The sequence below is a fragment of the Salvia hispanica genome, chromosome 5, assembly GCF_029641045.1.
Source record: "Salvia hispanica isolate PSC_SH4W2 chromosome 5, Shi_PSC_v1, whole genome shotgun sequence".
Taxonomy (NCBI): domain Eukaryota; kingdom Viridiplantae; phylum Streptophyta; class Magnoliopsida; order Lamiales; family Lamiaceae; genus Salvia; species Salvia hispanica.
The window spans coordinates 503,654-519,564 of NC_142696.1; the positions used below are offsets into that span (position 1 = coordinate 503,654).

Consider the following 15,911-nt stretch of genomic DNA (forward strand, 5'->3'; position numbering starts at 1 on the left):
TGGACCTACTTATTATTTATGGCAAAAATGAAGTGTAATTCTTAATTGGGGACGGACCGAAATGGAAAAGTGTAATTCTTAATGGGGGACGGAGGGAGTATTCGATATCACTTTCCAAGCTTTTTATTTTTATTTCAATCAACAAATTGGTATATGTTGTATTTATCCTCTATTTTTATTTCAATCAACAATAAGTATACTTCAATTTCTTTTACAAGAAATCATGACAAGACTTCTAAAATACTCCCTCTTTTCTACACTTGTACACCACAACATTTTCCCAACTAACTAAATTATCCAAAACCCAAAAAAAAATCCCAAAAAATAAAAATAAAAATAAAAAAAACTCCAAAAATTGCAGAGAGAGAATGGCCATCACCTCCTTTCTCTCTCTAAAACCACTTCCACCGCCACCTCTCTCCTTCCCCTCCACCCACCACCGCCGCCGCCGCCACACTTCCTTCCCCAAAATACCCTCCTCCTCCTCATCATCCAAATATGACAACAACACGGACTGCCCGGTCCCACCAGAGCAGCAGCCAATCAACGAGTTCCACTCTCTCTCTACCTCCTTCCCCTTCTCATGGGCCTCAAGCGACGTCGTCGAGTACTCCTCCCGGCTGTTCGCTGTCGGCGCCTGCTTCGCCATCTTTGTGGGCCTGCCCGTTTCCTGGTTCGGGTCGATCGGGCCCAAATCCGAGCCCATTAAACTCGTTATGGGCTGCGTTGGAAGTGGGCTTTTTATTGTCATTCTTGCAGTTGTGAGAATGTATTTGGGCTGGGCCTATGTGGGAAACAGGCTTCTCAGTGCTACTGTTGAATGTTAGGAGTGGTTTTTTATTTATGTTTTTTTAATACTGATTTAGTTGATTTGGAAGTAATATTATTCATGATTGTTTGATTTTATTTTTGTTCAATGGCAGATGAGGAGACAGGATGGTATGATGGCCAGGTATTTATATCTATTTTTCTTTCAATTATTAGTTGTCTGAAATTTATTTATCTGAGCTATATATATAGGCCTACAAACATGTTATGTTGTGACCTTAATTTTATGTAAATAAAACAATAAATGTCATTTAATCCTATATTCACCAACAGACTACTATGTCAAGTGTGACTTCTCTTTCTAGTTGATACTTTCGATACATGATTTTTGGTAAAAATAGGTCGGGAATGGTGTTTTATTACAATAAATTCTATCACTAATAATTTGTTTTATATGTAACAGATTTGGGTGAAAACCGCTGAAGTTTTGGCTCGTGATCGCCTCCTTGGCTCATTTTCTGTAAGCACACAAATCACCAAAAAAAATCTTAATTCTCTTGTGATTTCTTTAGATTTTCAAATTATGTAACTATTTGTTTTATTTGAACAGGTGAAACCTGTACTTGGTAGATTGAAAAACACACTTGTTTTTCTTGGAATATCATTGCTAATGTGTATAGTTCCCCTTATTAACTCTGACGGCCAAAAGCGCGGTTTCATTCCTCCGGCGGAGCCGGGTGGGCGAGCCGTTCCTGGGGTCTACAACGACGAGTCCGCCAGGAATTTCGAGCCCGAGGCCTTTTGTGGCGGTGAATCCACGGTCCCTGATTTGTAGTGTCACAGCTGCTTTTGTGTATAGTTTTGAAATTTTATGCTAAGAACAATGTTGATAGTGAACATATACATAGTTATAACGTTACTGAAAATTTGATAGGGTGCGACCCCACCTACGTCCGTCCCCTCGCGGTGCAAGTGATTCTCTTTATGACGACCTCTTTGATGGCGTTTTACGTTACTTCTGGCCAACTCTACGCGATCCCACCCTCGTCCGTACATGCATATGTTTTTACTTGTCTATCGTTCATCGTGAAACTAATCGGATATCTAATAACTTGGTCTTTTTAATGTTATTTCTCAAGATATGATGATCTAAAAATTGAAATTTCCTTTGTCGCTTCTAATTGACGTGAAGTTGGTCGAGTATTCTATAGTCTTGATGTTGGTCGAGTATTCTATAGTCATGATGTTTTTATTGTTATTTCTCAAAATATAATGATCTAAAAATTAAAATTTCATTCGTCACTTCGAACTGACCTTGCACGACCCTATTCCATCCCGCCATGGTGACTGGTGAGAGTGATTCCCTTTATGATGGCCTCTTTAGTGTTTTGCTATCTTAATTGTTCTTTCTACGAAAAAACTAAATTTCATTCGTCATTTTTAGTTGACCCTGAAACCGCACCTCGCGTCCTTGCATAGTGGAAGTGATTCCTTTATAACAAACTCTTTGATGTTTTCCAAACATACTAGACAACACGCAACTTTTTACCTTTCGCACGTTCATCATGAAACTAATCAAACATTTTCAGTAAGCGTTTTTATTTCCATTTCTATATGACTATATATATATACTGATTTACTAAAAAGTTAAAATTTTCTTTTTCACTTTTAAGATATTGTATCATCATATTTTTGAATCACGTCCTCTTTTTAATCTTAAAATTTATGCATCTAGTCAGTGGCGGACGCAGAATTTTTTTTCAGTAGGGGCTCTACGAGTAGAAATTTTATACTAATATATACTCTCTCTATGTTCCCTCATAATTGAGGCGAAACTTTTCGGTACGAAGTTTAAGAAATGGATGTAAAGTGTTATAAATAAATAGATAAAAAAGTAAGTGAGAGAAAAAAAAAAGTGAAGAGAATAAAGTAGAAAGTGAATAAAGTAGTGAGAATAAAGTAAGAAAGATAAAAAAATTTACTACTATACAATGACGGACCCAGGAATTGTTTACTGTGGGGTCGAATAAATATAGAATAAATATAAAATTAAATAATTATTTTCTATTATATTATCACATTAGCTAGAATAGCTGTATCGCTTGTTGTTTGTAATGTCAAATCCAAATAAGTATCCATTCCGGGGCTTCTATACGATATCAAGTATTCATATAATATGATCTCAAAATTGAGACTATCACTAGGTTTTTGTAATCCAAGATTGACTATAATTATTGTTCAATTTTAATATTAGCAATAGAAAAATCGATAGAAACACATTTCTTTCTACGATAAACTCGTATGTAAACCTAAGAAATTCAACTAATACAATAAGTAAGTAAATAATAAAAAAGATTCATAATTCACCATTAATATAATATAATAAACAATCAATTATCAGAATATTTACATTGCACAAACATAAATAGCAAACAAATAATCTAAGAAATACACAATTAACAATTCAGAACATAATTAAAAAAAAGCATCTAACGCATTCCGTTAAAATAAATACAATCAAGTTTAAATTATTTAATCATTTAATATACATCTTTCATTGGCAAACACAATTATTAATATATTGCCCAATTATAACGCACATCTAATTAAGCCCATCCTCATTCATCTTCTCCAGATCATTTTTTCGTCTGCTTATTTCATTAATTTTCACAAACTGACCAAGAGACTAGCATAGACACACAGAGACGGGTAAAAGAGGGTCGCGACTAACTCGCGCATGAGGTCGACCATAGCTCGAAAGACAGATTTGCTAGTTCTCATAGTCGGGTGGTGGGGTCGGCCGACCCCGCGCGACCCCACCTCCGTCCGTCATTGCTACTATATACAGAAATGACTCAACTATAAAGAACTTTCCAAAATGGAAAAATGACTCAACTGTAAAGAAAAGAATGGAGTAGATATGAAACATAGTAATCATGAAAAAAATAAAAAGCACAACAACTATAAAAATGCATAAATATTTTATTAGTAAAACGAAACCTATACATAAATGAAAATGTTGCTATACAATAATTATAGAAGCAGATATGACTTAAATCAAATTTAAAATATTCAATTCAAGATTCAAACTCAAAATTCAAAAAAAAAAATCTCTAATCCAATCGTCTTAAATTCAAATTAAACATGTTAAACTCAACCATATTATTAAAATATCACAAAATCCTGTATAAATTTTACCAATGGAGAGTATATTTTTGTTTTGCATATTTTAAACAGTTAAATTAAAAAGAAATGAATAAAAAGTAAACAAAAACTGATGTTATGCGGTAATAATGCAAGAAGACATATATATAAGCATTTGTTTTTAAATTATTAAAATAAAGAACTTGACACGCTTCTTTGGGCATAACAACTCGGCACTTTTGAATGGAGTTTTCTAATATAATAATATTTTTTACTCTATTAATCATGTTTTATGAGTTAGTCTTCTTCTTCCTATAGCCGCCGTCTGCCATAGTTCTTAGTTTTCATCTGTAAATTTTCTTTTTCAAGTAAGTTCAGCCCCTTTAATCAATCAATTTTCAATAATTTAGTCCCCAACAACATTCATACAGTAGGGGCTTAAGACATTTTTTCCAAAAATTTCAAAAAATTAGAAGTATAAGAAACCAAAAAATTATTTTGGACAGGGGCTTAAGCCCTTCCCTCTCCTTTACTGGGTCAGCCCGTGCATCTAGTTAAATAACTTATCAAATTCATTCAAGAAAATAATCAAACTATAAAAGTAGAGGTAAACGGCTAGGGATAGAATTGTCAAACGAATTAACACTGTGGGACCCACCGTTGAAGGAGAGAGTAGTATATAATGAGATTCAGTTTTGAGGTTCATGCACCTGCGCTCTTTTCAACTCTCTTTCCCTTCATCTCTATCTCTCTAAATCTCTCATAATTTCTCCAACAAACTCATAAGATCAAACTCCATTTCCTTCAATTTATCATTTCGACCTTCTCATTTCCTAAAATTCTTTCGATTTTAATTGTTTATGCTTGAAGATTCCTTCAGCAGGTACTTTTGCGGTAGCTTTTTTTAAATATTTTTTCCGCCCTAAAATTCCGTTTCTTAAATTGTTCATTTCTATTTCATCTGCTAGGTTTAATCTTCAATGCAGTTAGTATGTGGAATTTCTGCTGTTTTTCTTTCTTTTTGTTTGTGTTTTGGACTTTTATTTGGAATATTCCAGCTCAGAGTTGCCGAGATTGTTGTTTTTTCAATAATTTTCCTGATTGCTTAAATTTGAACTGATTTTCTAGGTGATATATGTAACAATGCAGTTCGTTTCTGCTTTAATAATTTTCATAAACTCTTTCTTTTGCTGTGTTACTTGATTGTATCGATCTTTGTGTTTCTAGCTCTCAATGTGGAATGTGTGTGATTAGGTTATAGGTAATTCGACTATAATATTAAATGATGCATTTTGTTATTATTTGAGAGGTGCCAGCATTGTATAATTGAAGTTAAATTTGCTCATCTGTGTATTGCCCTTTCCTTAAAATGCTAAAGAGTGTTATAGGAAAATGCTGTTTTATGTTGAAGGGGGGGCTCAATGAGCTTTGTTGGATTGGGAGCATCTAAAGGTGGCGTGATGTTATCCAGTGTTCAATTAGCATCTCGTTGTTTTATAAACATCAGCATTAGCACGCCTTCAAATGATAGACATCCATCTGAACCGAGCAGCCTCATTGCTAATGCTGTTTAATGATAGTGGTTAAGAGTCATTCAGGTCATAAGTATAGATTATAAATGGCAAGTTGCAAGAAATTTTCCTGAATGTTGCAATCTCCAACTATAAAGGCTATTTTTAGCATTAGAATAATTAGGTATTTCAGATACGGAGACTGTCATACTCCCATAACATCGTAAAAGTTTCACTTTACATATGCCATTGTGTTTTTGTATGGTTGTTAGGCCGAACAGAGATCATATTTCATGATTCCTTGTCGACTAGATAAAAAGTGAGACGTGTAATTGCCCATTGACTCAAGCTCTTGCATTTCGTTGAACCATGCATTTATATATCACGTGACACCTGAGTCCCTGACACGTGTAATTGTCCATTAACTCGAGTTCTTGCATTTCATTTAACCCTACATTTATATATCACCATTCCATTGCATGTTGTTAGTTTGTCGATTGTTGAAATTGACACGTGTGCTAGTTCATGGCAACGTATGTTTGGATGAACCAGCTGAAACGGGATTTCATTGATATAACTGATTCTTGAATTCCATTTAATCCTGAAATTGTATAAACCCACTTTATCCATGTTTTTCAGCCGCCTTAACTTAAAAAAGGAATATTGCATTGCCAAGATCTTTGTTTTCGTGCTTTTTCCTTTTAGATTCTTTATTGAAATATCACTTTTCTCCTTGTATACTAAAACTTTGCAGCCGTATATGATAGAGCTGACTCTTGATTTGACGTAATGTTCTGTTCTTAAATCCCAGTACATCCCTGGAGAATGCTATCTGACGTGGAACTAACTGGGACCGCAGTATCGTCTGCCAGAGAACTTCTTCCGATGGAAATTAATCTTGCGAAAGACATTGAAAGCAGGGTGATTAGTCGTCCCAGGACTATTGAGCACGAGTTTTGGCCACTGGAGGAAGTAGATCCTAAGAAGGCAATATTTCCATGTTGTGTCGTCTGGACACCTCTGCCCATCGTCTCATGGTTAGCGCCTTTTATAGGACATGTTGGGATCTGCAAGGAGGATGGCACCATCATAGATTTCTCCGGCTCCAACCTCATCAATGTCAACAACTTTGCATTTGGTCCTGTTGCCAGATACCTTCAACTGGATCGAGAGAAGGTATAATATTTCTACCAAATTCTCTGTAAGCTAACTCAAAGAGTTCTTGTCTCAGTTTAAATAGAAACTTCTGCAACAAGGTGCAGTTTTCGTAGACAAAGGCATGAGTCGATTCTCAAAAAAAATTTCAAAAACGGTACCACCTTCAAACACATTCCGTGCTAGTGGTTGATGAGCTATGCTTTCATGTGAATTTTCTTGCAACAGTGCTGCTTCCCTCCCAACCTCGCGGAACACAGATGCAAGCACCGGTACGTGCACGCGGAATTTGGGACGGCAATGACATGGGACGATGCTATCCAGACCAGCGGACGCCACATTGAGAACAGGTCCTATAACATCTTCACCTGCAACTGCCACTCGTTTGTCGCAGACTTCCTGAATCGGGTCAGCTACGAGGGCTCAATGAGCTGGAACATGGTCAATGTGGCGGCTCTCGTTCTGGCCAAGGGGAGGTGGGTCAACGGCCTCTCGGTGCTGAGATCTTTCATGCCGTTTCTGGCGGTGCTCAGCATGGGTCTATATGCGGTTGGATGGCAATTTGTAATAGCTCTCCTTTCCTTCTCTTTCCTACTTCTGGTATGGTTTTTGTTGAGTAATTATGTTTTTAAGAACATGTCAGATTGTTAGATGATGTTCATACTCTTTTGGTAGACTGAATATTAAAGTTTTATACATACATTAACTACATGTTTTGTTAGATATTTTCATACTCTTTTAATTTTGATCAAATTATACTTTAATGTTGAAATTATAGTACTTGTAACCTTTCAAAAGGAGATTCTGTGCGTAGTTTTTAAAAACTAACGTGAACATTTGTAATGTTTTAGTATAAGAGAAGGAATAAGATGGTAAACAAAGTAAACAAAATACATATAATATTGGCATAAGTACATCCATAGTTCGATAAACAAAGTAAATCTTGATCTATTCTTGGCATTATAAAATCTTGTTCGTTGCAGTCGCCTTCGAACTTGTTAGGTTTGATGATATGCCGCAGAAGAGCATTTAAGCACCATATTTTGGGGCCTTCCATAGCTTGAAAGCTACCTCATGCAAGAATCGATCCACCGGTATAACGAGGTTCCCCCCATTCTGCAATTAAAAATGCACATCTTCAAACAACATATAAAGTCTTCTTAATCAAAGCATAATATAAATAGGCCAATTTTTGAGAGATGAATGTTCGTAGGCAAATCTCAGAGAAAAAATGACCATCTTCAATATAGAGGAAATTTTTTTGAAAGATGAATGTTATAGATAAATGTTATAGAAAAGGCTTAATGTCTAATCTAAACACATCAAAATCTGACACTAGTAAAAGTCATTTATTTTCTCCCTGCAAACTAGGAAAGAATCCCTTTTTTCTCCCTGAGCTTACAATTTTTGTTGCATTTAGTGTACATTTTGCAACAGATTATATAATCGGACTAAATTCAAGACTATTATACTAAATCGATGTTCAAATTGCATACAACTGTAGTTATGAAACTATTCTTAGTCAAGGAAGAACACAGCAATCAGATATCATCTACAAGCATTCAAGACTCATTTAGCTCTTTAAGAAATACTACCAGGAAGCAAAAACATACGATGAAAATGAATACCTCAAGAAAATCACTAAACGAAAATGATTCAACTGCATCAACGCGTGTCACAGCATGCTGATACTGGGCTAGTAGCATTGGACAATGCTGCCTGCAAAGGATTTGGTTCAGTATTAGCATCATAGCCTTAGTCTCACTAACATATTTTCACAAAAATTATACCTAATATTCTCCCTCGGTTTCCCGGCTTTCATCATGTAACTTTGACGCGGGAAAAGGTGCGAAAGTTCACTATCACCCTTCTTCCCAGCATTTGAAATTGAAAGTTCAAGATCCTTGTCTCCCAAAGTAGCCCCGTAGCTCATAATAACAGACATGTGCAACCTAGAGCCAATATTGCTTCCAGGTGATGCCTTGAGTAAGAAATCACCAACCAAACGGTTCACAAGATCTACGCCCTCGACCCCATTCATCTTCGTGTTGGCTCCAATATGAGCGAAAACCAACTCAAAGATTCCCGAATCCAGTTCCTTCCCTTCCTGAAATCCAAGCAATTTCAGAACCTCGGAAGCCAAATGTGATGACTCAGCACTAGAACCGTCGTTTCCAGACATTTCGTTCCAGGAAAACACTTTGAAGCCAACCATACCTCCGAAAGACTTCACACTTGAGTTGTCGGTGACGATAGCCGCCTTCATTCCCATGAACCTGAAAATGGAATCAAGAAACGACTTATAAAATCCGTTCAGTTTATATATAGATCAATATGCCCATGAAATCCCTTCAAACAAACAAACCTCTCTGCTACAGATGGAAATGCACACTTTTCTTGAGGTGTATCTTCAAATATTCCTTTTACAGCCTAAAAGAGGATTGCAATAGGCTGTTAGATTTCCCATTCTCATCACGAATACCATACAGGGATTAAACCATTTCTATCACATTGCATCTCACCGTGCTTTTATATGCTTCGTTTGCATCAAGCAACTCTGCGAACTCCCTAACTATCCTCATATCCTCATTTTCTGTAATGTAATTCCCAAACAAATCTCAACATTCAAAAACACAAGAGATGCAAATATTCCCATAGACAAAAATACAAGAAAAAAGAATCCTAGCTAAAACACTTGTACACATACGAAAAACACACAAAACTCAAAAATCTTAGCAACATCAAAGCTGGAAAGCAAATAACCTCTCTCTTTCTCCCTCAAAGGAAAATCTTTACCTCAGTCATGACCAAGACAATATTTTTCAAATGAAACCCCATTTCTAATTCATATCCCTTAAACTAGGAAAGAGAGTCTCAGAATCATCACTCAAATTCTCAATTCCAATTCTATGACAGAAAATGCAGCACCTAAACAATCAAAATCCAACCCGATCACCCTAAAATCATCAAAACGAGCAGAAAACAACTGAGTAGAATGAGGTAATTGAGTACCTGATTGAGGAGAATGGGGGAGGGAGAGGAAACCGCAGAGAGCCCGAGAAGCGAGCGAATTGAGATGAGTATGGGGCGGGCTGATGAATCGAGCCAGCCCGTCGCCGTACAATACGAGGCCTCTGCTTGGCTTGTCTGCCATCTCTGTAGGTTTGTTTGTAATTTGTATAAGAAATTTGCAGTTTGTTTGTATGCTTGATGAAAAGTGCAAGTGAAGAGATTTGCTACGCTGCGTATAAGGGATTGGGATCCGATGCTTATTTTCTTTTTCTTAAACAAATGGAGTATATCATAATCGAATCTCAAAGTATATAAAGTTTGGAAATTTCATTAAGCAACAATATTTCAAAAAATTTATAATTCATCTTTTAAACTTTTATTATCTACCATCATATTCAATATATAGTTTAGTAACATTGTATGTCGACGAATATGATACCGAATTGAATTTGATGATAAATTTAATAAAAAATGTTTAAAAATAAATATAAAATTGATGGTACTTTATAGAAAAATTGAAATATACTCTGTATTTGTTAAAGCGTTAGTAAAATATTGTGATAGGTTTGTGTTAAAATGACAACACCTCTTAAAGTGACACCGTAAAATCACATATCCAGCAATATTATAAACCCTACACAACAATATTATAAATGCCATAGATTATTGTATAGCATGTTGGATAGTGTTGGCCGAGAAAAAATTGTTGTATACAATGTTATATATTGCTGGCCGAGATTTTCGCACTTCAGCATTTTTTTAAAATTACACAGCTTATTATTCGTCCACGTGTACAAATGATTGTCTAGAAATGGTGGTATGGAATTATTTTAAGAGGTATTGTCATTTTAGCACGACCCTAATATAAACTATAACTAACCTATATAATTTTAATTTGTTTGTTCTTTCATTATATTCTATACTTTAATATTTTTAATAAATTTCTTATTTATATTATCATGTATCCTTAAATCTCTTTTTTTTTCCTTGAAACAATGATACATTTGGTATTCAATTTTCAAATGTGCAATTTCGCTCAACTTCTTTATCCCGATTGATTAAGTCATTTCACAATGTTTTATATACAATTAATGCAATGCTATAGTCACATGAGTTGATTGAATGAGACCCACCTAACAAAATATATTTCACAAAGCTATTAGATTTGCCTTTACAATTTGGTGGTTTAAAACCTAGTATAACAACCCATTGATTAATACTCCACATAAAACATTATTATTAAATATAACTATCAACATATGGTTCATTGTATTTTATATCGAAAGCGAAACGCACTACACTCTTATCTTAATCATACTTGACAGTTTTTTTATTCTCAATAATTGCATTTTTAATAATTAATACAATAACTCGAAGTGTATGATTTAAAATTACTTCAATTTGAAAGCTAGAAGTATTAGGTAATTGATGATGTCATGATTAAACAAATTTACTATACCTGAAACTATAAGTACACTAAAATAGACTAACCTAGTATTATAGACAGAAGACATTATTAATGTTATAAATATATTTAAGAAAAGCAATAAATAAAAGTGTTTAATATTGTGGTATATACTAGTGGTCAAATAATTAATTGTAATAGCAAGATATGTATTACAAATCATCATAGTTAAATATCTAAATTTATTTTACACGACCATTCTAACGATTTACGTTGTATCATAGCGTTAAATCCAACACATTCAATAAAATTTAGAAAAAAATAATTTGACCTCATTAGTTAGTTAAATACCATATCCGGAAATTGAAGCTATCAACGTTGATATTTAAAGTTTCATCCATTTTCACGACAAAGAGGTAACAAAAAAAAAACATCCCAACAAATATGTGATGGATCATGGGATATTTATCAAAAGTGAAAAATGATACATCAACTTATAAATATAGGAACTAATTAAATATTATGATATACCAATCTAATCAATAGATCCACATGAAATTATAGAGCTGCACATTAAATATGACTAATTAAAATTGACATATAAATTCTGAAACAAACGATATATTGGAACCCTATGAAATACTAATATGTTTTTATCTATAATGTGCATAAACTTTTAAAATAAAATTTATTTACTTATTTTTAAAAAAAAAAAACCTACACCACATTTTGAAGCATCCTATTATTCCTATATATGTATATGGTGAGCTAAAACTTGGCTATATTTTTTTGACCACATACACAATGGGCCGTCGTTCCCAAACCGGCGGTGGAAGAAGCGGAGCACCGAGACTGAGCTCCAAGCTGCAAGGTGAATTTTGAGTGGCAGAATTATTGAATAATCTGCAAAAATAAGGTGCTTGTGGCAATGGTTTTTTCGTCGGGTAAATACAAAATTGCCCTTCATTTTGCCGCACCTGTGTTATAAACAACGTTCATCAAAAGATATATACATTGACGGATCCAAGAATATTTTATCATGGACTAAAGTGTTTCTAAGCTTTTCCAAATAACCTAACTGCTTTTTTTATATACTCCTCTAGTCCTCTTCATTGTCCTTTTACATATATTTTCCGAACTATATTAGTCCTCTAATTACGTATTTTTCATAATACGAAACCCTGGTAACAAAAATTATACTCCTACTTACTATAAATAACGATGAATGATGCCAGCGCGCGTATTTCTCATAATCCAACAACAAAAAACCTCTATCTACTAGAACTATAGTATATGTTAAGATGGTGTGAGATCGTACCATGGAGAGGACAGTAGGAGTGAGTTTATTTTTGTTGGCGTTATTTCGTCGAAGAAAGTATTTTTGAGCATGACTAGCTACTTGTGTAGAAGTTCTTGTGGTTACAAAATTTCTTGAAATTCCTCTCCAATTCCCTTTTCCTAGCTTTTCAAGCCCAACCAGAAATAACCTATGCTCCTCTTCACTCCATGGTATACCTATTCAATAATACTCCTTAAACATAAGTAGATATGTTACATGTGCATATACATATCGAATATAAGCCTGCCTTAACCAAAGTTCAAAATAAACTGTTAGAAGTATTTCACAAACCATAGCATTGCATTAAACATTGTACATACAGTATGATAAAATCATCTCGACCGAAAAAAAAAAGAAAAAAACAGTTTCTTAAAACAACTTTAAATGAAACATAAATCATGGATCAAATAAGCCCTCCTTTCATTTGCTTCTCAAGATTGTGATCACTGATCAGAGAGTAGTTGTGACATAAAAATGTAAATAAATGAAAATAGAGAGACATACCCTTTTTCCTCTGCCCTTGATTGAGTGCTCTAACGTGCTTAAGTTTATCAGAATCTTGGTGGGAAGATGAAATCAGTTCAGTGTTATTATAATTGAAAAGCCCAAATCCATGGTTAGTCGATGGCACTTTTGGTAACTCCACCCCAAAAAGCTTCATAATTTGACCACAATTATTGTCTTGTGTCTTGGATGAATTGTTTCTGCAAGTTCTTGAATTGTGACCTGTTTTCCCACACTTGGAGCATTTCCTCACGCCCATTATCAACTCACCAACTGTGTGTCTGTGTGAGAGAGAGATAGAGGCTGAGGTTATGTGTATTTGTATGTGTGTGTTAAATATATATATATATAGAGAGAGAGAGAGAGTAATAGAGAGAGATGTTGGAGAAAGAAAGAAAGTACGTAAGATATCATGCATATAACTACTAGTTCATTCATTCTTTACCTATACATGGTGATGGGGGCATATATATGAGTGTGCTTGTATTTTGAGTATTTCTGAGGTTTTGAAATAGGTGGGGCTTTGTTAATTAATGCATGTTCTAGTTTAGGTTTATGTAACCAATTTAAAATACTCCATCACCATGCATGCATGATTGATTATGGAGTGAGTATGTTTTGCCACCTAATTTTGGGACAGAGTAGAGATCAGAGAGGTGCATGATGATATATGATAAAGTACTACTACTTATGAGCCAAATTAACAATACAAACACATTCCAAAGTTGATTCAACTTCACTCTACTATCACAACAATTCTTTAGGCTAAAATGAAGTTAATTACTCTACCATCACAGCAATACTTTACTTTGTAGCCCAATTCATATTCTGGAGAGAATTAGGTTTTTTTTTTTTTAATTCGAAAATTATATAGGAGTACTATAGTATTAAAAAATCTGGCTTAGCAAGCCCCTTGGCTTCATGTATTTATTTTATTTTGGGTTTTTTAATTGTATTTATTTTTCAACATTAAATTTTATTACGAAAATAATAAAGGCAACTAAATTTACAATGTATACCACCTTCATTTATTGAAATTTGAGCCTCTCAATAATATCAATCATGTTAATTTTGTAAATTACGTAAGAACAATAACAAAGTTGTAACATCAAGTATTGGAATGGGACTATACAGTTGACTTGAGACCCTTGAAAAACATTGAATTTTGATTCGGGATAGAAAGAGTATAACAATTAACAATAGTAGTATTGAAAATACAAAACCCTGTATTGTTAAGAGATTTTCGAATTTTTTTTTCAAAAGAGAATATTGTATTAATCATTTCTAAAAAGCTTTAAATATATCAAGGATAAATTAAGATAGAATAATCATGAGAATAAGTAGGTTATTAAAGGGGTGAGATAACTTTAAAACGAGGGGAAGTTAAGTGTTGGATCAATGATGGTGATTAGACAACACCACATTTTGACTTTCTAATTGAAGCATTTCTAAATTTGTGGATTGCTTGCTAATTCACACCTTTAACTTCTACAGTAACCAGTTGATTTTTTGTTTTTTTCAATGTTTGATGGATATATATAATCCTATCTCACCTAATAGATGCCAATTTTGCTTAATATGGAGAATTTTTTTAGTTAAACATCAAAGCAAATTAATATATTGTCTTATTATTGCTTGATTTTTGGGCCATGGTTTGAAAAAGACAACTTTAACTTATGCAATTATATCACCTTATTTTGTTAGTATCGTAGAAGTACTGTATATAGTTTTACATTACATAACATTAGTACTTTTATATATGTATATTATTACTCCCTTCGTCCTGCTTTATCAGTCTCATTGACTTTTATGTCCTCTTTTTATAAAAGTAATAAAAAAATAGTTAAAGTAGAGAAATGGTAAAGTAAAAGAGACAATAATATAGATAAGACTCTTCTCTATATTATTCTCTCTTTTAATTTACTATTTCTCATCTTTAACTATTTTTTATTATTTTTATAAAAAGATGGTAGAAAAGTCAATGAGACTGCTAAAGTGGGACGGAGGGAGTAATATAATATGGATTCTTTCAGTTTCTATTATTGCCCATTATTTGAAATTAAACAAAATAACATATAACTGTCCCACATCGGTGTCAAGAGAAAACTGAAACTAGCACATGAGCCACTCCTCCTATGAAACCAATGGATTTCTATCACCGATAACTAGATGTCATACATGGCCCATCATCATGTATATTACATTGTGTCACTCATGTCTAATTTAATTGTAAATAAATTCTATTTTCACTTTATCTTACATTATATCTCAGTATTATCTTGTTTAAAATACCAAATATCGTTTAAGAGAGAAAACACCCAATAAAGAAAATGATTTATTAGAGTTGCCAATTTTAGTTGTACTTAGAAAATTGGATTAATTATCGGAATAAATTAATAGTCCTATCAGCCTAGGAAAAATTTTGTCCTCGGCCCGTAAAATTTGACAGGCTTAATAATTTGGAGGTGTAGTCACTCCAAGGCCGGGCCCATATTATATTGTGGTGGATATACTACAACTGAGGCCCGTAAAAGATAATGCCCAATAGCCCATGTAGAGATAGTTACATAATTATTTTTTCTGAATTACTAGTAATTTTTATTTTTGTTACTATATATGATAATGGATATGTTTGGGTTTTAATCTTTATATCAATATCGCAAATATGAAGGATGTGATAATCGAGATATATGACTAATTTTCCACATGCAAATTGCTTTTCTTTTCTATTTTGGTGAAAGAAGTACATTCTAGCAATTCTAATTTCCTTTGATAATTAAAAAAATTAAAGTACATATTAATCAATGTCTAGAAAAGGCTTAGTTACCGTTTTATAAATTAAATATCATTGAAAAAATAGTACTAGTAAAACGTTTTCTTCATAATCACCTAAGTGTGATCATGTGAGTGAATAGGGATTAATATTAATAATGGGATAATCTAGATCACGTAACTAGTTTGCCACAAGCAATTTGCTTCTTTTCTAATTATGATTAATCAAGTAAACTTTTGGATATTTATAATTTCCTTTATTAGTTAGAAAATTAAAGTAGTACGTATCAATCAATTTCAT

General features: G+C 33.6%; 4 protein-coding genes across 4 annotated transcripts; 2 read left to right on the forward strand and 2 right to left on the reverse strand.

Moving 5' to 3' along the window:
- The first annotated feature begins 258 nt into the window (after window positions 1-258).
- Window positions 259-1,718, forward strand: LOC125187954 (YCF36, putative (DUF1230)). Its single transcript, XM_048084640.2, has 4 exons — window positions 259-822; window positions 924-952; window positions 1,232-1,288; window positions 1,379-1,718. Exons 1-4 carry the CDS (start codon window positions 369-371, stop codon window positions 1,601-1,603), a joined length of 765 nt encoding a protein of 254 aa, XP_047940597.1. The 5' UTR covers window positions 259-368; the 3' UTR covers window positions 1,604-1,718.
- A 2,914-nt stretch (window positions 1,719-4,632) lies between these two features.
- Window positions 4,633-7,299, forward strand: RTE1 (protein REVERSION-TO-ETHYLENE SENSITIVITY-like protein (DUF778)). The gene is made up of 3 exons (XM_048084639.2): window positions 4,633-4,795; window positions 6,235-6,599; window positions 6,807-7,299. Exons 2-3 carry the CDS (start codon window positions 6,249-6,251, stop codon window positions 7,227-7,229), a joined length of 774 nt encoding a protein of 257 aa, XP_047940596.1. The 5' UTR covers window positions 4,633-4,795; window positions 6,235-6,248; the 3' UTR covers window positions 7,230-7,299.
- Window positions 7,300-7,448: 149 nt separating this feature from the next.
- Window positions 7,449-9,864, reverse strand: LOC125187952 (rhomboid family protein). The gene is made up of 6 exons (XM_048084638.2): window positions 9,591-9,864; window positions 9,101-9,171; window positions 8,944-9,008; window positions 8,369-8,854; window positions 8,207-8,297; window positions 7,449-7,694 (listed from the first exon to the last, which is right to left on the reverse strand). Exons 1-6 carry the CDS (start codon window positions 9,730-9,732, stop codon window positions 7,608-7,610), a joined length of 942 nt encoding a protein of 313 aa, XP_047940595.1. The 5' UTR covers window positions 9,733-9,864; the 3' UTR covers window positions 7,449-7,607.
- Window positions 9,865-11,544: 1,680 nt separating this feature from the next.
- Window positions 11,545-13,257, reverse strand: LOC125186533 (transcription factor KUA1-like). The gene is made up of 3 exons (XM_048082911.2): window positions 12,839-13,257; window positions 12,314-12,510; window positions 11,545-11,972 (listed from the first exon to the last, which is right to left on the reverse strand). The coding sequence occupies exons 1-3, from the start codon at window positions 13,254-13,256 to the stop codon at window positions 11,775-11,777; spliced, it is 813 nt and encodes a 270-aa protein (XP_047938868.1). The 5' UTR covers window position 13,257; the 3' UTR covers window positions 11,545-11,774.
- Window positions 13,258-15,911: the final 2,654 nt, after the last annotated feature.